This window comes from Thermobia domestica, chromosome 11, assembly GCF_964235325.1.
Source record: "Thermobia domestica chromosome 11, izTheDome1.hap1.1, whole genome shotgun sequence".
NCBI lineage: Eukaryota > Metazoa > Arthropoda > Insecta > Zygentoma > Lepismatidae > Thermobia > Thermobia domestica.
The window spans coordinates 199641698-199667213 of NC_137464.1; the positions used below are offsets into that span (position 1 = coordinate 199641698).

General features: G+C 34.5%; 1 protein-coding gene across 6 annotated transcripts in view; it reads left to right on the forward strand.

Moving 5' to 3' along the window:
* The window catches only part of LOC145664666 (uncharacterized), an 828415-nt gene that overhangs the window by 610189 nt on the left and 192710 nt on the right, over positions 1-25516 (forward strand). Inside the window, exon 5 of one of the 6 annotated variants that reach the window (XM_081731507.1) lies at positions 843-872. The exons of 4 other annotated variants lie outside the window; for them this stretch is intronic. In XM_081731507.1, the coding sequence (XP_081587633.1) occupies positions 843-872 (30 nt within the window). The remainder of the gene's footprint in view (positions 1-842; positions 873-25516) is intronic. One more of the 6 variants, XM_081731508.1, reaches the window with a different exon arrangement.

Consider the following 25516-nt stretch of genomic DNA (forward strand, 5'->3'; position numbering starts at 1 on the left):
TATCACAATGCAAAGTTTATCCAATGTAGCTATAATTAGCTGGAGCAGAAAGATATGTTTTCTAATGTTATTGTATGAGCTAGCTTCTCAGTTTTTGTTCAAGAATCAACCACAACCATCTTGATTTACAACCACTGTCACTACAATTATTATTGGTGTACAATATTACACATTTTACATGTTATATAGTCTTGAAGAAATTAGTACTAAAATGTACCCAGTTATTCTTTCACAATTTCTCAAGAAAAAAATATTATAACGTTCTCGGCTTAAAGCCATCGTTTATACTATGAGTTTTATCACCATATAGAGCCGGCCATTCTATCTGAGGTAGACTTATAGATATCATTTTTCTATTCAGTACAAAGTAGATACTTAAGCTTCACTGGCTCAGTTTGATCATTACGCTACCACTATCCGAGTCATCTCAAGATGAAATCAAAACTTACGTTTTCATGTCTGTGGATGGACACATGACATCTTCTCTCGCTTGACTTTTCATTATGTTAGGACTATCAGTCATTGTACGATCCAATCAAAATATTTTTATGCTCATGGGGACGGATACATGAGAGTTTTCTCGTTCAGCTTAACCATTACATTAGCATTATCATTATCAGAGTCATCTTACAATCAAGTCAAAACATATTTTTCATATTCATTTTATCGTCATGCTTCCAAAAACAACACACCAAATTGTCACAGTTAAATCTGCTAATTAAATTGATTTTAATATTTTCTCATTCATCATCTTTGCTAATATTTGTATTTTCAACTAAATGTTTTGTATTTTTCTTTTTTATGATATTGAAACAAATTTGGACAATAATATCATTCAACAGCATATACATCTGCAGGTAAAATTTTAAAAGGTTTGTATTTTTAAATTTAAAAACAAAGTTATATCATAATTAATTTGTGTAGTTATGTCTGCTTTTTCTATGTATCAAATTTCGCAACTGCAACTTTTCTTGATAAACAAATCTATCTGTGCATGCAAATGCTATAATTTTACGTATTTGGTCTTAATTTTTTGATGCTTTGCAAAACGTAGGAAATTGCTTAGCACATTTTTTGAAATACGTGAGGGTTAGTGAGCAATTGCCGTTCCAGAATTAAAAAAAAACTTTGTATAACAATATGTGGTAGTTTATGACAAGAAGTAATTAACATCTGTAGTTTTCTTTTCTATGGTATTAATACTTTAGACATGGAACTAAGCCACATATTTAAGTATGCAGAATAATTTACGCAAACAACGAAGCAATATTGTTAATGCTCACTCTTATATTAAAACTTCAGTTCGGTACTACGCGCCAGATTATCCAAGAGTAAACAATATATCACGAAAAATATTAATAATCCGCCTTTTTGTCATGTAACTTAAGTTACGTTCAAATCCGTATAAGTGAAGAATAGGCAGTAACTTACGTGAAGCAATATTAGATATAGTCTTCTTTCAGGATTGAAATTGTATATATACAGTTTAACGGTATACGCTTACGATTTTATGGTGTACGGTTTAACTTGTATACATCAAGTAAAATTTACGCAAATAAGAAAGTAATATTTACAGCATTAATTCTATCTCAACGCATAAGAGAAATTTTAACTTTCATGTAAGCCAAGAGTATATAAAGTAATTTAGTTAAATAATAAAAAATATTTACAAATTGCTTTATATATATAAATAGAATCTAAACCCCGTATATTCCAAGATTACAGAGCAAATCATGCAAACAGATACTAATATTTGCATTGCTTATTCTACGTATGTTAGATCCTGACATAGGTTCCACCTTTGTATAAGCCAAGGATTAAGATTAAATTAGGCGAACAAATAAGTAATAGGTGGTAGAGCTTATTCCATATTCGAACTGAAGGTAGGTTCCAAGCTCTGTGTGCACCAAGTCCGGAGATTAAGAAACTAGTGTCTCTAAATTTGTTTAGTTCTAAAACTTAAGATACATTCCAATCTCTACATAAGCCAAGTGAAAAGAAAAATTAAGTGAACAAAAAAAGGAATACTTTAACCTCTTTCTACATAAGAGACATTCTTAAGCTCATTACAACAAAGTAATCATGCAAATGAGAAACCTAAAGCTTTTATTTTAAATTCTCGTAAGTAGTATTGTAAATGCTATTTCATATTAAAACTTGAGATAGGTTCTTACTTCCGTATATGTCAAGTACTTAGAGTAAGAAAGTAATGTTTGAAATTTCCTTTCTACAAGGTCTTGGGATAAGCTTAAGCTCCGTATAAGTCAAGTGTAGACAGTGATTAAGTTAAGCAAAGAAGTAATATTAATAATAGTCATTTAATAACTTTAAATAAGTTTCAAGTTCCAATTAGCAAAGTGTAGAGGGTAATTTAGATGAGTAAGAAAATAATGTTTGTAATCTTGTTTTTAGAAGCATTTGAGATAATTTCATATAACAAGATGCAGAATAGTCAAGTTATGAAGAAACGAATATTTCTTTATATTCTAAAATTTAATATAGATATAAAATCCATTAATTTAAGACTACAGAGTAATTTCAAAGAACTAGTAAAAATTTTAGATCTTATTCTGTCAGAGCTTAAGATAAGTTTCAATAGATTAGGAAAATAATAATGCAAGTATAGAACGTAGTTTAGTTGATTTTTTCGAGCCCCTTTCTATGCAAGAACTTCAGAAGTAATTAAGACCTTATAAAAAATTCGAAATAGTCATATGAATATGACATGTATATGTTTTCATCTTAATATTATTAAAGGGTTTTAGTACGACAATCGAGATCAGTAAGTAAAAATATAATATTTGTAAGGGCTTCGGTTCGAGTTAAGTTCGAAACTTCGTATAAGCCAAATATAGAGAGTAGTTTAGGTAAAGGAGAAAGTAAATTTTGTATCCCATTTCCATACAAGAACTTGAGATAAACTTGATCTCCACAGAACAAAATGCAGAATACAGAGGAGAATAAAGGCATCACATTTCTCTTTATGATAGAAAGTAAAATAGATACGTAGCTCCGTTAATTCAAAACTAGAAAAATATTCACTTTAATAGAATAGTAATGTTTATAAGGCTTATTCTACATTATAGTATAAGATATGTTCTACGTTTCGCATAAGCCAAATGTAAAAAGTAATTTAACTGTACAAGGAAGAAATGTTTTTAACCTCCTTTCTATACGAGAACTTGGTATCTTAAGCTCTTTATAACAATATGCGGAGTAGTAGTTTTAAACGGAAAACTTAACAAAGATACAAACTCCTTTACTAAGAGTACTAAGAAAGCCATCTGAGTATTTTTTTTTAATGTTATATTTGTAAGGCTTAAGGCAAGTTTCAAGCTCCATAAAAGAGCAAAAGTGTAGATTAATTAAAGTGAACAATCTAATATTAATTTGTATAGCTTATTCTATGCCAGGACTTATTCTAGATTCCAAGAGATTAAAATAGTAATGACGCATAAGTGTATAAATCAAGTGGAGAGAATAAACTAATATATGTACTCTCCATCCTCATACTTAAGACAAAGTCTCTAAGATCCTCTAATCCAAGAATGAAGGTCAATTAGGTAAACAAATTAGTAGTAAGTTTAGAGCTATTCTATATTAGGAGTTCAGATTGGTTCCAAGAAAAAGAGAAAGTAATTATGTATATCAACCAAGTGTAGAAAGTAGTTTACGCGAGTAGAAATATGTTTTAATCTCCTTACTATGCTAGAACTTCAGAAATGATCGAGCTTCTAATAACATGCAGAGTAATCATATGAATGAGACAATTAGGGTCTATGTTTGTGTCTATTTTAAAACTTAAGAAAGCGTTTAACCTATGTTAATCATGAATAATGAGTAGCCCCCTATCTATAATATACTTCTATACATTATTATATAAAAGAGAAAAAGTGACTTATTTATAATGCGCAGACCATACTACTATAGCTAAAAACATATAATAGGGGCACAAAACTCCGTCTGTTAGGGAAACAAAGGATAAGAGATGACTTTTTTTTAAAAAAAATATGTATCCCAATGAGATGGAAATTTCATTTTTTACCCCAGAAGTAGAGTTCCAAATAGTCTAAAATTCCTTAAGTTACGAAGATGAAACTCGGAATATAAATTTCCAATTTAAAAATAACTGAAAAAGTGTTTCAATTTTTTTTTTTTTTTTTTGAAAAAATTCTATTCTTAAACAAAAATGTCTGCCATATAATATTCAGATTTTCGATATTTTGTTCATACAATGCTTAATGTGAAGATTCACTTAAGTTAGCATATCAAATTCGACATAAACTCTTAATTATAAATAAGGAAATACTCATACCTGTTTGAGCGCTTTTAAAAATGCTGCTGTTAAATAGTCAATTTACATAGTATTCAAATTTCAAATTCTTTATTCAGAAAATATCCCATGTGTGGTTGACTTCAGTTACAATAGAATTATGAAATTCGTTATAAACTCTTCATTAGAAATGAGCAAATAGATGTTTCATCGTCTCCGAAAATTCCAGCTTTAAAAGGGGATAGAGGACAGTTTTTTTTTATAATATTGACATTTCCAATTAAGGGGTCGGGTGAGAGAGGGACCTATGCCACAAATCTTAAAAATTTTAGTGTTTGCTATTTCTACTCTTCTACTGTCATATGGCATCTATCATGTGAACTACAATGATGTGACATAGCTCCTACGTTTTCTGCAGCAGATATTCTGAGCTTATGAATACGACCTCAGCAGCATTTTGAGTGAGAAGGAGCCATGCTACTTACCGGTGGTGTCTGCTACGGAAGTGGAGGAGGTACCAACAGTTGAACAGTAAAATAATACAGGGTGGTGTTGCAATATCCGATGCTAGCTTTCATATCATGGAAATAACTGCTGTAAAATTTGATGCAACAGTCCAGGGATAGTCTTCTTCAAAATACACCTATTTTGACGCGGATAAAAATGCCATTTCGTCGCACCAAAGCCAGAAGAGATCTGGTGGTTGATTATCCTCATGTGACTACTCTTCTTGAAGAAATTCCACTACTCTATTCACATGGACGACCCATATCAAACCTGAAATTAAAAGATTTCATGGCAATAATGTGCATACTCGTCCAGTTTTTCATGAAGTTTACCAAAAACTAACATCCAGAGAAACAATGGACAGTGAAGATATTTCAGAAGACATGCTGTCTTTCTGTAGTTCATATGTAAACCTTTAAACATGATATATCCTCAGGCTAAAGTATTTTAGTCATATCAAAACTCTTTGATGTGTTATATTGATTTTTCCACATGGGTATACTACAAACATTATACCATGCATTTCACAATAAATGCTATTTACATTGAAATTCGTAATTTTCCTTTTGCGTAATTTACCTAACAATAAGTTAAGAAGTAAAAAGTTGACCCTTTATTATATAAATTATGACGTAACACGATGCTTTAGAAAACTCAATTTATTTCCATTTCTTGTCGAAGTGGCATAACTCCCTGTCTCACTATACCCATCAATTCTTTATTCACAAAATGTCTAGTGTGGCATTCGCTTAAGTGAGAGATATGAAATTCGGTGCATAAACATTTAATTAATGATAAAGGAATACGTGTTTCATCGTTTTCGTAAGTTCCGCTCCAAAATGAGAAAGGAAGCAATCCTTATAAAATTTGAATTTCTGATTCTTTATTCAGGGAAAACCCAATGTAATGATTTGTTTACGTTGGAGGTGTAATGTAAGGTATATAAACTCTTCACTATTAATGACCAAACTTGTACTTTTTTTTAGCGTTTTAAAAAATTTCGGTTTTAAAGAGATAAGACGGATATATTTTACAATATTCTTGTTTCCGGTTTCGTATTCAATAAAACTTTATTCTTTCCGTGCGAAGAACACCATTTCTGCTATTTTATATTGATAAACAAAGTAATATATTTAAGTCTTTAAAATTTAAATTCCAAGCTTCGTTTGAACCAAGTGTAGAGAGTAATTAAGATAAGCAAGGAAACATTTTTTTTTTTAAATCTACTTTTTACACAAGAACTTCAAATATAAGTTATTATTAAGATCTTTATAACAAGTTCCAAAGTAGTCACCTGAATAAAATCTCAAACTTAAGGTAGATTCCAAACTTCATTCATCCAAGAGTAAAGAGTAATCTATGTTGACAAAGTAGTGCTTAGTGTATATTATAACTTTAGATAAGTTCCAAGCTTCTATAAGCAAATGCGAAGAATAATTTATGCTGGCAAGAGACTAATCCCCCTTCTATACAAGAACTTGAGATTAAGCTTAAACTCCTTGGAACAAGATGCAGAGTAATCATGCGAATAAGAAAGTTAGTTTTCTTAGCATAATTAATCCAAGAATAGAGAGAAGATATTATTATTTGTGGGGCTTTTTTCATATTTAATATTTCATATTTCAGGGATAGTTACCATGGTCGGCATAAGTCAAGTGTAAAAAAAAGGATTATTTCGAGCTAAGATATAGCATAATTTACGTAAAATACAAGGTGTGATCAAAAAGTAAGGTGAATGTAGTTGCACAGTGCCATCTATTGATGTTGTTTCCATTTCAAATAGTAAACCCGAAAGCCTAAACATTTGGTACTGTTAGTATCGAGTTTGAACAAGTTGTAACATGTTAGTTAGCATCCAAAGGCAGAAGAGTGAGGACGTTTTAAGTGTGTCTGTCGCTCGCCAACATTCAGTTTTGCTCTGTGCTACAAAAAAAAAAAAAAAAAAAAAAAAAAAGTGTGAAAGAAGCTTACGAAATGTCAAAATCAGTGTGGACATTGAAGACTGCTTACAAGTGGTATGGGCGATTCAAAAGCTGCAAGGAGTCGGTTGGAAACGAACAATTTCAAGATGTCCTTCGATGCCAAAAATAGATGAAAACGTACCAAAAAAATTGGCACAAATGATTAGTTCAAACAGGTTAATGGCTACTCGGGAGATATCCAATGAATTAGACATCTCGTATGCGTCTGTGAAAAGCATTTTAACCGCCGATTAAATAGGCAAATGGTTTTCTTCTTCACCACGAAAACGCTCCGTGCCATACTTTGCTTTTGATGCACGAGTTTTTGGCCAAAAAATATTCCTATTTGTCCACATTCCTTGTACTCTCCACATACAGCACTATGCGACTTCTGACTCTTCCCCAAAATTAAAACCGTGGTTAAAGAAAAACATTTTGATACCATTCCTGACATTGAAAGGGCTGCGAAAGGGCAGCTGAACCAGGGCCGTACTGACCAGGCGGAAAACCGGGAAATTTCCCGGTGGGCCCTGGACGGTGAATTTTTTAGTGGGCGCTCCGCCCTGTATCGTAAGTAGCGGTATATGTACAAAAAGGCACACGTCACGCACTTCCCACATACGGGAGTGACGGAACGGAGGGTGATAATACATCGAATACCGGCAATACAGTCAACTAATCCCAAACCAATATTGTTGCCGCGTGAGCCTTTCGCGTTTTTTCGTAATTCAACCCTTGAAAGGGTACTGGTTTCCCACCCTGCTTCATAACTTTGCTAATATTGAAATATTCAGCTAAATTATAATCTCAAATGATGTCATAACTCAAATGATGACAAACCCTGTTCTGGTAGGCCATCGGTAAGTGACCACTCTGTACAATATAGCTATACAATATAACTACCTAAAAAGCCCTAAAAAGTCTGTGCGTGCGTGTGCTCGATAATTACACTTAAGCAAGACTACAATCCATTAAGTGTTCAAGTAACGCCTACGTTTTTCGGGTTACAAAGTGCAGCTGATGCACGCTATCAAACCGGCAAATAGATCCAAACGATTCACGTTTGCTACAGATATGATTCATGAGATCGACAATGATGAACGATTTCTAAAGAAGATTACGCTTAGCGATGAAGCGACATTCCATGTCTGTGGACATGTTAATCACCATAACGTCCAAATATGGACTCTTGAAATCCTCGTTCCGACGTTGAGTACGAACGTAACACCTGTAAAGTGAGCGTGTTGTGTGGCCTAATGCATGATAAAGTGATAGGCCCATTTTTCTTTGTGGAGCAGACTGTAATGGCAAACTACTTTGAAATGTTGGAATTGTATGCTGTGCCACAATTTCCAGAACGTGTCATCTTTCAACATGACGGCGCTCTTCCACACTGTACCGACATTGTTTATGAGTTTCTGGATACCACTCCCCTCAGCGGTGGATAGGCAGGGCTTCTGTCGAGCCATGGCCACCACGATGCCCAGATCTGGTACCCTTAGACTTTTACATGTTGGGTTATGTGAAGCAACATGTGTAAAGTGAAAGTATCAACGACATTAATAATTTAAAACAGAGAATCATAGACATTATTCACTCTGTTACACTAGACGGAAGAACTTGTGGGAAGAACTTGAATATCGTTTAGATGTGTGTAGGGCAACAAATGGAAGCCACATCGAACTGCACTGAATAGGTATAAAACTTGGAGAGTTTTCCTTTTATTTGGTGAAGATTTCACATATTCATCTTGTTTAATTGATTTTCTGTGACCGGTCAAAAATGCACCATGACTTTACAGACACACTGTATTTTAAAATCGTGTTAAGGGCATCATAAGGGGCCTTGTGCATATGGAAATTTAAGTCGGCTTTCTTTCCATTCCTCCAAAAATGTTTATAGAAAATAAATGAAATTCATTCGTTCAAACCTCACTTTAAAATGATCTACCTACGTATGGCTTTCCCTGAGGACTGTGATTCAGTGTGAAATAAGTCCTTTGTGGGTCCCTGGTCTTGGTTTGTGCGAAATAAGTACAATATACTATATATTTGCTTTGAATTGTACGTACTGGCAGTATCAGAATTTTGTGGTCCTTTTTTTAAATACCTATGTTAAATGGGCCTCTCCTACGTGCATTTCATTAATGTTATTATGTGAATGTATAAGTCAAATATTAGTATAGTACATTGAAAAAAAAAAAAGTGGGTTAGATCATAGATGTATACAAACAGCTGCTATAAAGTAAATTATACAGAAGAACATATTTTTTAAAAACCTGAGAAATATACATTTGATGTCACTGATTATATAGCATTTTTTGAGTAATAAGTTATTTTGATACTTTGATACTTTGTAGACAGCAAATTAACGGAGTTATCTTATGCAAGGTTTGTGATTACAGCAATTCCACCTTGCTTATTGGAAAGTTGTGTGAAAGTGGGGAGAGAGACATGCAAGGATTCATACTGTGTGCACACTTTCAGGTTGTGTTGATTCTGGGGATGATAGAACAACATCAGAATACCTCTCGTTCTATCATGTTTACAAAGTCAGGAATTTACTGTTAATACAGGACAAAGGAGAAGTGTTGCCTTTGTATAAATTATACATTACTTCTGATGCTTCATGTGTTTGTATATGCACCATTGGCGTATATGAGGGTTTCATGACACAGGTGCGCCATTTTTTTTTTTTTTTTTTTTTTTTTACGGGGGAGATGTGAAGTAATGGACGTTATGCAGATGATTATACAGTTGCAAGAGAAGAATGGGAGATTAGGCATTAAGTCAGATTAGTCAGTCAGGGAAAAATTACTACCTAAGAAAAAGTTTTAAATCTGTATTTTAAGACTTTTCAGCATACTTGATCCGAGTAACACTACCGGACTCCGTTTAATTATCGAGGCAGGGGGGAAGTACACGTGAATGGGCCCTCTAGAAAGTACATTCCCGGGGGGCCCTGGGTTGCAGTACGGCCCTGAACTGGACGTCCTTCGAAAAGAAGCCTTCCAGGAATGCTTGTGGTCATTGATTCAACGTTGGAATAAGTGCATTGCTAGCCAAGGACAGTACTTTGAAGGAGATTAAATCAAATTCCATATAAGCTTATTTGTTTCTAATAAAATTATTCACCGTATTTTTTGATCACACCTCGTATAATAAGAGTTATTTTTGTAATCCTTCTGTCTACGTACATCAAAATATCACCATATTGTTGTTTAATTTATGTTTCGTTTATCAAATTTTGTTTACTGTTAGGTTTCGAGTACAGAATAATTGACGCAAAAATGTGTTTTGTAGCGGAAAATCCACCATGTAGTACTGAAAATTGAATCGTTAAAGTAATAATTTACGTGAGCACGAAAATGATTATCAGAAGAATATAAAATAATTTATGTGAACATAAAAAAAAGTAATTGTTTTCACTTTCTTGCGTCTTAGAGGAGTTCATTTCGGTCTTTTTAAAAATTTAATTTATTATTATTTTTTCTTTTATTGTACAGCGCAACTGGCCTGGAATATATACTCGGTGTACTCAATTATGATTTGAAAACATATGTACGTAGATTATTTGACATTGTCACTCTATCATTGGAAATATCTGTAATACCTATATAGTAGATCTCAAGTAATGAACATACGGCACGTCAAACGTTTATCCTTCGTAAACGGAATCCGTAAACTTTAATGTTTGCAAAAAAAAAAAAAAAAAAAAAAAGACACTTTACGAAAACATTTATGAAGTCTGTTAAAATATATTTCTCTTACATGAGTGGAAACAAGTGTATAAGCCTATATATTTCAAAGGAGGGGGAGAAAAAAGATCTATCTGGCTTAATTCCCAGTATCGTTTTCTCTACTTTTCTTTATTATTTTTTTCGTGTCGTGAATTCGCTATTCTTCCATCTCTGCGCATGTAACTGCGCACGAGCAGACAACGTGTCTCAGGGATTCCAAGTCCGCATTGTTGGGCTGCAGGGGAGCGTCAAACTGATCAATAATGACGTCATCTTTTGTCATTCTGTCTCCTTTGCTGCTCTCTGGTGTCTTTTCCTCGAACTAACAGAAAACTGCGTTTCTATTGAAAGGTGAATCAGTAGTTTATAAGAAGCAAACAAATTTTCTAAGAAAAAACTTCAAGAAAATCAAGATTTCGAGTAGGAAAAAACGGAAACAAGATAGCATTAAATTGACAACACTAAGTAAAGACAAAATGGTTAATTAAATCTTGATACTTAGTTCAAAATCTTAAATATTGTGGTGTTTTCTTCTGAGTTGGTCTGTTCAGTCCCCAGGTAGCGTTCGCGTCACTAATGGGTTGGCATTATTTGTCAACATTGACAAATAGTGGTTGGCAATTTGTCATGAAGACAAACTACAAATTTGTGCTTCCCATTAATTTCATGTTACTCAATGGCGGATCAAGTGAAATATATATATATATCAGGGATACTTAGTGTTCATGAGCCCATCCATAGGTTCTTTTGACAAGTATTTTTTTTTAAAAATAATACTTACTCTTAAACTTCATCAATAATATCCTTCTAGGTATGACCTTGATTTAAATGTGTCTCTCTTGTATAAATTATGCTTTCTTGCTACACAGTTTTAGCTGTTAGCTTATCAATTTTAATCACATTGCGTCATGATATTCCTTGTGAACACCCCTGCATACATACATACAGCATTTTCGGGATAGCTAGGCTTTTGGGGAGGGAATGTTTCGGGGCATTTGTTTTAGTTTTAGCATACGGAAACAATATTCCTTACTGATATATATACTGAAAATCGCCTTATTTCCTTCCTTGATGGTTTTCATCCAGGAATTAATTGAAAATAGGTTAATTAATAAGTTAACAGCTAAAATCTGTATTTAAAATTGCATAATGTATACAAGAGAGAGATCATATTTTTTAAATAAATAACTATCAATGAGGTAGGGAGGTAACTCTATGAGACATATTAAAGTACATCGTTGATAGATATTAGCGTTGGTTCCTACGTAGATTTATTTGTATAGTGAAAATCTCAAATTCGAAAAGTTTTGAATATAAAGAATACATAAACATAAAGAATGACAGAATTCTTTGGTATATACAGGATATTTTTTTTTACAGCACATGCAGTCTATCCAAATATCCACCTAATTTTTCTTTGAAGTATGAAGTTGCAATTTCGAAATTTATGCAAACGCAAAAATTCAATGAGAGCTGAGCACTTATTAAAAATCTCCAATGGGTGCTTGAGCCCGGTATATCCAGTGAGATGAGCTTGTCACGGTATAGCATTTTGATGACCATAAGTCACCCTATGATTATCCCGCAAAAAGCCAAACGTGTTCCACAGGAATCTCGCAGGACTTCCCGATGCCCCATGACAAATATTTCTTGTACGTCCAAGGACGTCTCTGTGCTATATGCGCACGCTGTCTCATATGGAGAAAGATCCCAGTACTTATCAAATTGAGATCCATGGATCTTTGGATGTTCGAATAAACCGAGGTTGAAAGGTACTTTTCACTTATTTGGGTGTTGACATACATAAATTGGTTTTGAAATATAAGTCATATCGATTACCGAAAAAGTCCCCCTTTCTACTATTATTATCCAATTCTCTATCTGAAGATTATCACTCTCCTCACAGAACGAATGGATAATATTGACTATTGGCTAACAATAGTGGGTAATTAACACGTTCGCTGCTGCAGTGTAAAACTCAATTTGGATCTCAGGAAACGACGTATTGAAAATATTGGTTTACAAAGATATGTGCTACAAAATGGAACTACGCGTTTCAATGTATTTTCTCTTATTTTCTTATACCCAGAAAATACCTTCACACTATTCTCATCGTATTTTAAATGTGTCATTACAAGTAACATAATCAAGTTCGTCTTGCTTCTCCTCAGGCAAGGTTTTTAATTGTATCGTATCACATTCAAAATCATATCTTATGCATGAGGTTTCAGAATCTGATGGAGAAAAATCATTTCTGAAGCTGGTCGTTGAATCATTTAAGTACTAAACAGTGACATGTTGAGCTTCTTGTGACAATTCTTCCATGATCTTTACTACCCATATGTAGTGTATGGAAACTAACATGGTATCTCTGTGATCTCAGTACCTTCATTTCTGTATTCTTGAAATGAGAGTCTGTTTTGTGTCAGCAGACATACCATATATTCTTCGTTTCGTTGTATTGTTTGATACAGGTACTCTGCTGATTTCACTAGAGGCCGGCTCGTCAAATAGATTTGCGGATAGTGCCCAGGAAGGTAAATCACTTCCTCGCCTACAGTATGAACCAGTGGCGTATTTACGATTTTGTTTCGGGGGGTTTTGCTAACTTTCGGGGGCTTTGCCTGAAAATGTGAAAATTCTGCAAGATATTTCATTTACTTTACTATAGTAAGTAAGATTTCGGGGGGGGCTTAAGCCCGGAATCCCCCCTTAAATACGCCACTGGTATGAACTATTCCTGCTTTGGAAATGATATTTGCATCATAGTAAGGTAGCGTCGCATTTTCTTGAGAAATTACACCACACCGTTTTTCTACAGTGTTTTTCAACCTTTCTCAAACTCTGCTACTTTTATTTGAAAAAAATCTGGCAACCTATTTTTGAGTTGTGATTGTTTAGTTTCCAAATGTCTCCTGAGACTATCTGGCTTCATAGATTCGTTAGTAAGAGTATTATAGTATAGACCAGGAGTCTCCAAACTTTTTAGCGTAAGAGCCGCACTGATTCCCAAGGGTCAAGATCTAGCAAGATCACAATACCAATCAATACTGTAGCTCCTTCTTGTGGAGAGCGGCGGAATTGTGCAAAATGTCAATTATGCTTAGTTGAAGTATACAGGTGGTGCTCGTGAATCGGTGTTGACCCGCGGGCAGTAGTGTGGAGACCCCTGGTATAGACCATATAGGCCTTTGGCTTCAAAAGTAACCCTCGTCTATTGAATTAACCCTTTGCTTCCCAAAGAGTGAATTTATGAATAGAAAGAAAACAACAAACTCTAAACGTCTATTGGCTATTCAGTTTCAGCGCGAATGAAAATCCCGGAAATCATTTAAACTCCTGTCTCTAGATGCCTTGCAAACTTCATACTAATAGATTGTTTCCTTGTAAATCCAGTAGGCTGCATGAGAAGAAAAGAGTTAAAACTGTGGTTTCACACTGAAACCACTGGGCCGGATTAAACCAAACTTAAATAACTTAAGAATCAAACCTTGCTTACGAAGATAATTATTGGTGTACTTACGCATTCTAGAAGTTTTCTGTACTTTGCATGTAATCCATATCAAAAATTGTTCCTTGCGATCCTTTACTGTTTTACATCTATGGTGACCAATACTGAAACCGGAAATGGTAGAATTATGTCACTTCCGTTTACAATAGAGGGTTGAGAGTCGAGATTGAACCTATTCCCGGAACACTAATGCATATAAAAATCCATTTATCGCTGTTTATTACACTTTTTTTTCTATGGAGATCAATATTCAAATCGAAAGTTATAACAACGTTCAGTTTCAGTAGAGTTATTAAGGTAAAAGAAGTTGCTGAATGTTTGAGATACTCATGCTCAATTGATATCATAAAACTGCTGTTCGCTATTTTCCGTTGTTTTCATTTTATGACAATCAACACAGAAATCTTCATGACGGGAACAAATAACCTCACTGCTGAGGCCCTCATTAGACCATAATCATTCATTCAACACTGAAACATGAAATGATATATTTCTTTCTATCAATTCTCATTGGAATAGGGAGATAATAACTGAGATACATATTCTTGGGACGCTGAATTCACATCAGAAACACGTTTCTCGCTATCTTACCGCTTTCGCTCTGTTACCGATCGATATAGACAGACCGAGGGACATAGCCGTTTCATAAGTCTTCTGATACTCATTACTCTGATAAGGCATTACATTTGGATGCCTTAATACGAAAGCAGAAAACCAGAGTAGAATACAACCTCAAAATTTAAACTCCTTAATTTAACAGTTCAATACTATTTTAAAAGTAAAATTGTTATAATCTTATAACGACATAAATGGTAACTTTCTCGTGGCTAACTTTCTGTTTGTGTGTTCCTCTGTTTATCTTGTTGCTGACAAATACTGTAATAATATTTTAAGTCGCGCGAACCTGAAACGTTTACACATGATTAAATTTTTTAGTTTCGAACATAACTTAATTTGTTTAGGTTATGAAGGGGGGGGGGGGAAATAGACATAAACTTGAGGGATGGCTATTCGTTCTTTCATGGATGGAAGTGGTTCGTGGTTTCATATCACGAGTGGTCGTTAACAAGCTCGTTTAGTTTCTCAAAATTTATTTGATGCCTTCGTGTGTGCATGTGTGTGAATGAGCTATAAAGAGAAAGGGAAAAGTTTATGGAATAATATATAGCTACGTGTAATAAGTAACACATCCCGCGGCAAATGTCTTCATCGTTCGTTCTTCTTCCCTTTCTCTCTCTCTCTCTCTCTCTCTCTCTCTCTCTCTCTCTCTTTCTCACTAACTCACTCATTCTATTTTATTATTACTGACCTAGTTAGGCACTGTCTGATTCAATCAAATGGAAACCTTAATAATCCATTTTTACTATCCAAAGTGTAAATGTCATCATGTCAGCATATGTATGTGTATGTATGTATGTGTGTGTATCTCTTCTTCTTTTTCTTGCATCGTGTCCGTGGGTTTTCCCGAGCTACTCCCGTTTCCTCCCACGTTATCATTCCACCAATTCTTCCATCATCATTCACTTGCTTTAATGATTGTCTCCCTTAGTGAAACGGGGATAAACGTGGGACGTTAAACTAAAATATTTCATTTCATTCTCTTCTTTTTTATCTTGAGTGGGGAGGGCTTGTGACCTTTTGAACACTGTTCAAATATAAAATTCGTTACCAGTCTTTTATGAAATCTCTAACAGTCTTTTCTCATCATATGGCATTTCTCTCTTATATCGTAATATTAAGTCCAGTGGTGACTTCCGAGGAAAGTCACTTCGGTAAAAATTGTCGCTACACGCTAAAGTAAGAAAGTTTACCTAATATACTGATTCTTGTATACAATTTTTTGAAACTATATGAAGCTTATTTCGCATAGTTTGTACCTTTTTCCTGTTGATGTAATTGCTAGCGCACGTCTTTGAGATTCATGGATTCAATTCTCTGTTGAAGGGCCTTGAAATTTAAACGCATGAAGATGGCTTGCGTCCCACCTTAAACTGTAGGTCCATATCTCATATGGGCTCGGTGCTGAAGAGGGATGCTAAACTCCAACCAACCAACAATTATACAATTATTTTACTAGTGTGACTTCCCTCAAAAGTCGCCAATGCCTAAGTTGCTTTAACTATAAATTGGCCTAAGAAAGTACCACAAACAGCTGGGGAAAACGATGAGAAGCTTCGAAAAGAAGTCGGCAAGGATCTACTTTTTATGTAATATGTCAGCCTTCGCTTAGTAAAATTGGGTGAAACTAATGCAAAAAAAAAAAAAAAAAAAAACGATGAAAAAAGTGGAGAGATTCGATTCAGTAACCTTCCGACTGAGAAATGAAGTACATTCGATCACATGCATGTACTCTTGATAAACAAGGACGTTGAAGAACGATCCATCAATTTTATTTTATTTATTTGTATGTAAGCCTACCATGTTTGCTTCCTTGTAATCGAGTGGAAAGAGCAAATGTTTCTGGTGAGCGTGGTCCCAGAGTTGATACTAGGAAAGGGACACACAATATTAGTCGAGCGTCGTGAGGCAATTGGTGGGAGACTACCTGAATTATGAAATAATGATCTCCGTTTAGAATGTCAGAAGTAATGATCATGAATGACGACAAGCTGACCACACATTATTTTACTAAAGTCGGACTATATCTTTACTTCTGTAGATTAGAGGAGTTGATTGTTCGAACACTACAATTGCATTGTAATCACACTGTAATTACAATGAACAATTCCATTTATGAACAAGAGTTTCTCGGAACTTCGTGTACCGATAGTATTTCAATGATTAATAGCAATCACCAGAGATTTTGCCCTTTTACTGATGAGTAAATCTGATCACAATACAAGAACGTGTATGCGGTTCGTTTCCAGTTATTTCCTTTCACTGAGAAACTTACTTGCTTACTTTGGTTCTAACAGAAAGACGTTTCTTACACCCAAACACACATTATGCAAACGCTAACTTTTTTTTTTTTAAGCGGAATTATGGCGCAGTTCGAGGCAGAAATTCAGAGAAATGCGATGCATACGAAATATTGCATTGTAAAATCAGATATATTTATGATAATAATTTATTACCGAAGTGAGATACTTTTGCAATATTATTGTCTGTACTTATAGGACAGTTCACTTTCGATGTTACATATACTAGTAAACGTCCAGTAATGACTATCCCCTCACTGGGAAACTCACGTTTTCTACTTTATTTGTATTTTAGGTTATCAATAATACACAATATACACACCATGTTACTGGAGACTGATCATAGAATTGATGACAAAGAAAATCCTTTGTAGAAGATACTTTGTGTACTTTCACATTATATTGCAGCTAGAGATAAAGCACCTTAATGACATTTCGAGATGTAACATCCCAACTTACGTTTCAGAAAATAAGATCACTAGTTAAAACACGGGACTTTAGCAATAACCTCTTTTCTGCCCTATCTTGTAATATTCGTTTGAAACTCTGGTAAGGAGTTTATAAATGACACATCTAGTTGTTACATAGCATTGGTCAGAAAACTTATTTTTGCTTAGCCCTTTTGCTTTCTTTCGAAATGAGAATGAAAAGTAGTGTTTGGCTTTAAAATTTTAGAAAAGTGGGGAAAATAACAGGATCCGAGCAGCATTTGACTACAATATGAGTTAGGAAATGAACATTTGTGTGAAATTAAATTTTAGTGCCTTTATTGTGTAAATGAATGTTCACTTCGTAGACTCCATAATTTCTTCATTGTGTGACAGCGTTACACATTTAGCAAAACCCGATGTGGACGCATTCAAAACCATTTACCAGCTTAGATAATGTGCCTTATGTAATTAATAATAATTCTTACATTGCCAAAAATGCAATACAAAATTTACAAATTGTTACACACAAACTTACATTTATTTAGCATTTTCTAAAGCAAAAACTAAAATCTAAAAACTATTTATATATATTACATGTATGTAGTACAACTTTGTATCTAGTCGTATCGGTAATTTACTTAATGTTCTTCTGTGAGTAGCAATATCATACAGGAGATTAACAATTTTTTAGTATTGGTCATTACTCAGCAGGCTGACTTACCGCGCCGCAGTCTCTAAGATATACTAGGTGTACCACAATATAATTACTAACGTAACCAATGATTCAAGCAATGGCTAAGAAGGCCGTAGTCTTAAAAGTACCAAAACTTGCAATTCACCACATATTATGTTTCCTAGTTCCACCCTGGCATTCGCCATTTTCGTAACCTGTTCGTGGTTAAGTGGCTCTGAGTTCGATTTCTGGCGAGTGTACTTATCTAATTTTCGAAACATAAGAAATATTCCGAAACTAACTTTAATTATTAGGTCTTGTCTCATGTAACTTTGGTTGTGATCAGAGATGTTAATCGATCCATTAACGTTGTACTTTCTTTAAGCGTTTTGCTGCTACTTCATTGTTTTAGAAATTCCCCTAGTATGCAAAATTATGGGCGAAATTTTCCTTTTTCCCCTGTATACTTCAACGAATGGTGTTCAGTTCCCTACTAAAAGTTTCAAATCATATAGAGGTCTAGCTATACAGTAGTATACAATATAGCATATAGTTATAAAACGTGTTATTTAATACGTTTTTTCCTCTAATTTCTTGTTTTTAAACTAATAATTGTCCTATTTAATACTTCTCTAACCCCTTTTTACTTCTACTACGCTCCCAGTCAGTTAAGCACTGGCTATGTCGCCGTGGACTTGCGTAGAAGCACATGATTCTTACCTTGTCGCGACAGCTCCACACGTGGTAACACATTCACTCTACCTACCCATTTATATATTAACTACGTACAAAACAGCAGCAAGATACTTCAGAGCCCCACATTATGTAATTACTGTCGATTGACAGCAAGCAAAGAAACCATTTATCAGATATTGTAATTGTTACCATTGTTGCAATTTAATATTTTAGATTCTTTAAAATATCGAGAACCGCCGAAGGAGAAGTTACACGCCAAGGTCATCTATCTTTGTGTACGTACTTAGCCTCCTGAAATGTAACATCAAAGATGATGACTACCCGAGGTCCGTCACCCTGAAGCGCCAGAGACAAACACCTGATCTTTAATAAGGTATTATTTGCTCAAATGATACCTTAAGCAGTCCCTTTTTCTCTGACCATCTTCACTAGTGCTATTCCATTCCGAATTCTTTCTTAACAATTCCACACTAAAACTTCGTTGTGTACAGCTAGTTACTCATTCTCCGTATCCATATTGCAAATTAGTTGTTTCTCATTTTTAGTTTCCTTACAACGTCCCTGAAAATCATATTCACGGAGAAATTAAATGTCGACTAAAAGCAGGGAATTCGTGTTACTATTCGGTTCAAAATCTCTTGTCGCGAATTCTGTCGAGGAATTTGAAACTTAAAATATACAAAACGATAATCATGCCTGTTGTTCTGTATGGCTGCGAAACATGGTCACTTACTCTGAGGGAAGAACATAGACTGAAAGTATTTGAGAACAAAATCCTGAGACGAATATTCGGACCCAAGAGGAACGAGAATGGGGAATGGCGGAAACTTCATAACGAGGAACTACATAATTTATATGGTTTACCCAACATTGTTAGGGTCGTCAAGTCTAGGAGGCTTAGATGGGCGGGTCATGTAGCTAGAATGGAAGAAAGTAGAGACGCTTTCAAAGTCTTGACAGGAAGACCAATCGGAAAACGACCATTAGGAAGACCTAGGCGCAGATGGGAGGACAATATTAAGATGGATCTCGCAGAGATTGGAATACAGAGTAGAAACTGGATGCAGTTAGCTAAGGATAGAAGTCAGTGGAGAGCTTTTGTGAACGCGGCATTGAACCTCCGGATTCCATAGAGTTAGTTAGTTAGTTAGTTACAACGTCCCTATCATCATACAGCACAATACTCCACATAAAACATTTTGTGGTCTTTTTTCTCGTAATTTTACAAACAAAAAATACGTATAAGTACTTCCAATAAACTTCTACTTTATTGTTATTATTTAATATTCTGTCTGTTGTCAGGTTCTGGAACTTATATTTTGTTCGGGCCTGTAAATATTTCTTCAACGTTTCACGATATTCAGCTTCCTCTTTTAACTCCCAATATTGTCTTCTATTTTTCAAATAATTGATCAGTTTTATTCTTCTTATTATTCCTAGCTTTCCTTCCATCTTTCCATGGTGGTATTAAGGAAATAATTTCTTCGCTAAATGATTCCAATCCAATTGGCCTTCCTGGGATGCTGGATGCCCGGTGAAAGATGGACAATAACTGCATTCTTTTCTTCTATCCGTTCATTATTATTATTATTTCAAAGAAACAGCATGCTTGGCTATCTTATTCGGCACTCCGATTGAACCACCGTACTGATAGAAGGAAAGGCAGAAGGAAAACGGATAGAATATCTAGACGACGAAGAAGAGGCTTATCAAAGTATAAAAAAGCTCTCCCAAGCGGGAGAAGTTTTAAAATTTTCATGTTGCCCACCAACCTATGGTTGAGATGAACAAGAAGAGATTTTTACTAATGTACCTTCACCTAAAATTGTTCACTAATTCTGTTTTCTCTCCTTCAACTTCTATACTTGTCCGAATGGTGCAGTTATTGTTACAATTTACTCCTTTCAATCGTCTTTTAGGATTTATTTTCATATTATTTTCTTTACTAACTAACTAATTAACTCTGTGGCCAATGGAATCCCGAGGTTCAATGCCACATTCACAAAAGCTCTCCACTGACTTCTATCCTTAGCCAACTGGATCCAGTTTCTACTTTGTACTCCTATTTCTGCGAGATCCCTTAATATTATCCTCCCATCTGTGCGTAGGTCCTGATGGATGTTTTCCGATTGGATTTCCAGCAAAAACTTTGAAAATAATCCTATCTTCTTCCATTCTGGCTACATGACCTGCCCACCTGAGCCTCCTAGACTTGATGACCCTAACAATAGCTTCTTAAATTATCTTGTAAGCAATATGTGATAATATTTGAAACAGGAGTGGGAAGAACTCAGTGGAACAAATGCAATCCGTGACAGAATTATTTTTCTTACTTATAATTGAGTTTTTAATTCCATATGAAAGATTGAGATAATCAAGAAGAGAAAGTACTGTTAACGTTGATTTTATACTATGATCTAGGCTTGAATCTGATGAACTTCGCGGGTTCACATATCATCATGCAAGTCAGCTATCACAATATTTTCTAGTCCCTACTACTCTATCACCATACCACCAATCTTATTTAATATTGAGGAAAAAGGTGCAAATTTGAATAGGAAATATCCATATAGTTATTGCACTTTTATAAACTTCAAGTGAGTTTTAAGGTAAAATGTCTTGCAACTAGGGTTTTACCGCAAATTTTCAAGTTACGAGTATTGCCTATAAAAATTTAACCATCTCCTGAAAATATCCTGAAAACTACTGTGAAACTCTGACATCTCGAAATTACCAAATAATTATTGTAAACAAAATCAGGCGAATGATTTAGGAAGTAAAATACATCTGTCGATTTCTCAAATCAGTATTGATCAAAATGATAAAGTGAGCTAAATTAAACAACTGTCTACATCAACACTCAGATTTGTTTTAAAAAATTTTATAATGCATGTGAAGAAAGCCGTGCAAGCGTTCAGAAAATAGTTCAACAGCAAGTGACACTCTGAGAAAACCCATTTACAAGTCAATAGCATAGTAATTGGTAATCAATAAACTTTAAAAAAAACTGGGACAAGACGTGGTTTTCATTTCAAAGACCGAAGACTGAGAGAATCATTAATTTATATTTAAATTTCGCTCTCGTGCGTCCACTCCCTCATTCTCTTCTACTGGTAATTAAATTTCTGATAGAAGCACAATGTATGTAAATAGGAACAAGGTTACTAGTCTACAAGTCGTGCACACTATTTAATATCATTTAATAAGTGTAAGGACAACAAAAAATATACGAATACTTTCTAAACATTAATTGATTTTTTAAATTCAGTTATAGTGTCCTTCATTCGTTCTACTTCAAATAAAGTGAATATCTCAATATCAGTATTCAACAAAAAATTTTATTGGGAGATGTTCAAGCTTTGAGGAGGGGGGGGAGGGCAGTAGAATACCACAAGCCACTACGTCTATGTGGTATTGACTAGGTATTATTCCGCCCCCGAAAATTATAAAATACTTTCACCTACACCTGTATTTTCAGAAAAAGAATGATAAAACTAGATTGTTTTTATAATAGAAACAGTACAGATGAAGTGTAAGGTCAAATTTTCATGCTACATGAATCATTTCCCTGTTAAACAAGTATGATTTTATCGAGACGGTGTACAGATGTATGTTGAGTTAGGAAGTTTTAGAGTTCCGGACCTCCGTGAGTATGTCCCTGGCTTGAAATAAAACCAAACCAAATCAAAGTGATAAGGAGGCAGAGTATACCAATAAAGAGTAAAAAGAAGACATAATTGAAAATGGATGTCACAGGAATATGCAGTTTCCACAAGTAAAGTTCTCTGGCGAGAATAATGAACAATTATGAACTTTTGCCGAAGACACTCAAGATAACATGTGAAGAAATTATGTCAAGAAAAAAAAAATAAATAAATTATGTCATACAGATCCCATACCGCGAAATGCACACCGTTCTAGTGTGCGCAGTCTTTTAAAAAAGGAGGTGCTTCTGAGAACAGTAGGCGATAATTGTATGTATTGGGCCGCAAAAAAGATATTTGTAAGTATTAAATCCTAGGTTGGAAGCCCCGCATTATCTTCGTTAGGCGCGTTACGAGACTAAGACATTGATATGCTTTTGTGGGATTCTTTGAAGGAGATTCTTAGGCACCCTGTTTCACATTATGCCTGAGTAAGCAACTGTTTTAGTTTGATTGAAAGTATATCACTACAGCTTCTCTACAAAAAACTATAGCAGGGCCAGCAAGAGAAGGTCTCTGACAGCTCGCAGTGACGTTGCCACTACTCATGTGTCAAGGCTTTTCTCCTTGCATTCATAGTGGCAATTTAATTCATGGTGTAAAACACAGTGACTGTGGTTGTTAACACAAGTACCAAAGAAAAGGTAAGAAAAGGCTGTATATGGTAAGAAAAGGTGTAAGAAACGCACTCATATGCTTCTGAACTTCCATCTTTCCTTGGGGAAAAAAAGTGCATTGTTTCTGCAATCCATCTGTGAGTCAAAACACAGACTGAGAAAGATCACCAACTGTTTCTTTCAAGATAGTCAATCACACACAAAATAATTTAGTTTAAGATCAGTTGTAAAACTAGCAAAAGGGATTAGTCTCATACAGTGGGTTAAATTTAATACTTTAAAATCTTAAGGTCAAATTTCGTAGTACCATCTGTTGAGCATTTTCCGTCCGCATTACTTCGAATTTACTTTCACCGGATTTCCACTAAAGTAGACTCGTCTGGGAGAGAGGATGATCCATCATTTCTCTTGACAGCCATAGAGATCCCGGGCAGAAAAAAATAGCTGAAGTACAGTTTGATAATCTCAACAGAAATTCACAGAAAAAAGTTGAAACTACAATAAAATATAGGATGAATACAATTAGAAAATTTAATTGTATTAATTTTTCTACATTCTTCACATAATTTTTGTTTTAAGACTACGTTTTGTTTTAAGAACATAGTATACTATAATTAACTATACTATGGAATTTAACCGACTACAGAACCGATAACCAACATTAAGAAAAAAACTATGCATTTTGTCCATTTGCAATCATCGAAAGATCTTCAAAAACAATACTTTGTTCGTTTTTGATGTTTATAAAAATCGATATTCGCTTCTTCGTTTCCATGATTCCTTTAAAATCTCAAGTTATTTACTCCCTCCCTCTACTGAAGAGAGAATGAAAATCTCCCAGTTAATTTGCTCTCAAACTAAAAGGAAAATTAATTAGATGTAAAAAAAAATAGTTGAAAAAAGCTGCAAAAAATATGGGATGAAGAAAACGTTAGAAAGACAAAGGCAATGATGAATGGAACTGAACAATCAGTATTAAATACCAAGCACGAAGGCAGGGTCGTCTTAACGCATGGGGCCGATGGTGATTTGTCCTGAAGTCTAACGAATATAGTGGTCCCATGTGCAGAATTACGTGTAAAATTTGGTCTTACGGGTCTCAACACACTGGTTTGTCCAGGAGCACATAGTGTTGTTAGGATGGCACTGCAGGATAGATGAAAGTACAACAGAGACTAATTTTCGATATAGTGGCAGTATTATTAACGAAAAGGATAAAGTGTGAATGTGAAAAAAAGCAAGGATATAGGAGAGGCGAAGAAAAGTCCATTTTGTAAGTGAATAAAGAGTTAAGAAAAAGATTCATAAAATGTTTCGTGTAAACTATTGTAGTCTACGGGGCAGAAACATAAAGACAATGAAAAAGATTGCTTTTTTAATTGTGGGTGTGGAGAAGAATTAAGAAAATTTGCTCGGTCGAATGCAAAACGGAAGAGGCAATGTTAGGAATAGTAAGGGAGAAAAGAAAGAATTTTAGTTGTAATCGAAAAGATGAAGAGAAACTAGTTGGGATAATGACTGAAGATGAACTATATCAAGTAGGACATGATAGAAGATAGACAAAAGAGATATGGATGCAACAGGCTACCAATGATGGATGGTGCAGAATTAAAACAGAAAATTTCTACCTGAAGACGAAGAGGTTACCTGAAAAGTGTGGTGCATGGTAGTTTTCAGTTTGCGGCAAGTGATCTATCATGAGTGGCAGAATACTTATGATAATCATGATAATGATGAAAAAGAAAAGTATTTACAATGTTTTCTTTTAAAAATTGTCATTTAACGAAACCCTACTTCTTTCTACTTAAAATTTGAAAGTTTCTTATTTACAAAATAAGTTAGTTTTGTTTCAAAGTGTGAAATTACAGGTGGGCTTACGAATTATCTGAATGTTGCAATAGAAGGATGAGATCAAACATAGAATCTGCTCTTCGAACGATGAACCCATATCAAGAAACTATTACTCGGAATCTCTTACTATTTTTTGCTGTATATAGAGTAATATTGACTCTGGAAGTGAGAGTTGATATCTAACAATTCTGGTTGCAATGGAGAAGATGAAAGATATTCTTGCGGTGCTGAGTCCGTATTAAAAAGCTGTTTATCGCTATCTATTTCCAGTCTTTTTTTAAAACAGTATGGCGATCAGTGCTGAAACTGGAAACCTATTATTTCCACCACTTTTGGATTGAATAAAGTTCATGCTTGGGAGGCCCAATCCATGTCAATAATCCGTTTCTTGCTATTTGTTACTCTTCTTGCTCTATTAAGATCAATTTTGAAACAGGATGTAGTAGTAAATATTTAACATTTTCGGTTTTAGTAGAAGAATACTTGTGAAAATGGAATCTACTCTTGAAACACAGAATCGATTTTAAAAAGTGCTTGATGCAACATATTACCGTTTATGTTCTATGATAAATAACATTGAAACAGAAATGATTGCTTTCTACTACTAGTAGTTTGCATAGAGGGTTGGTAAATGT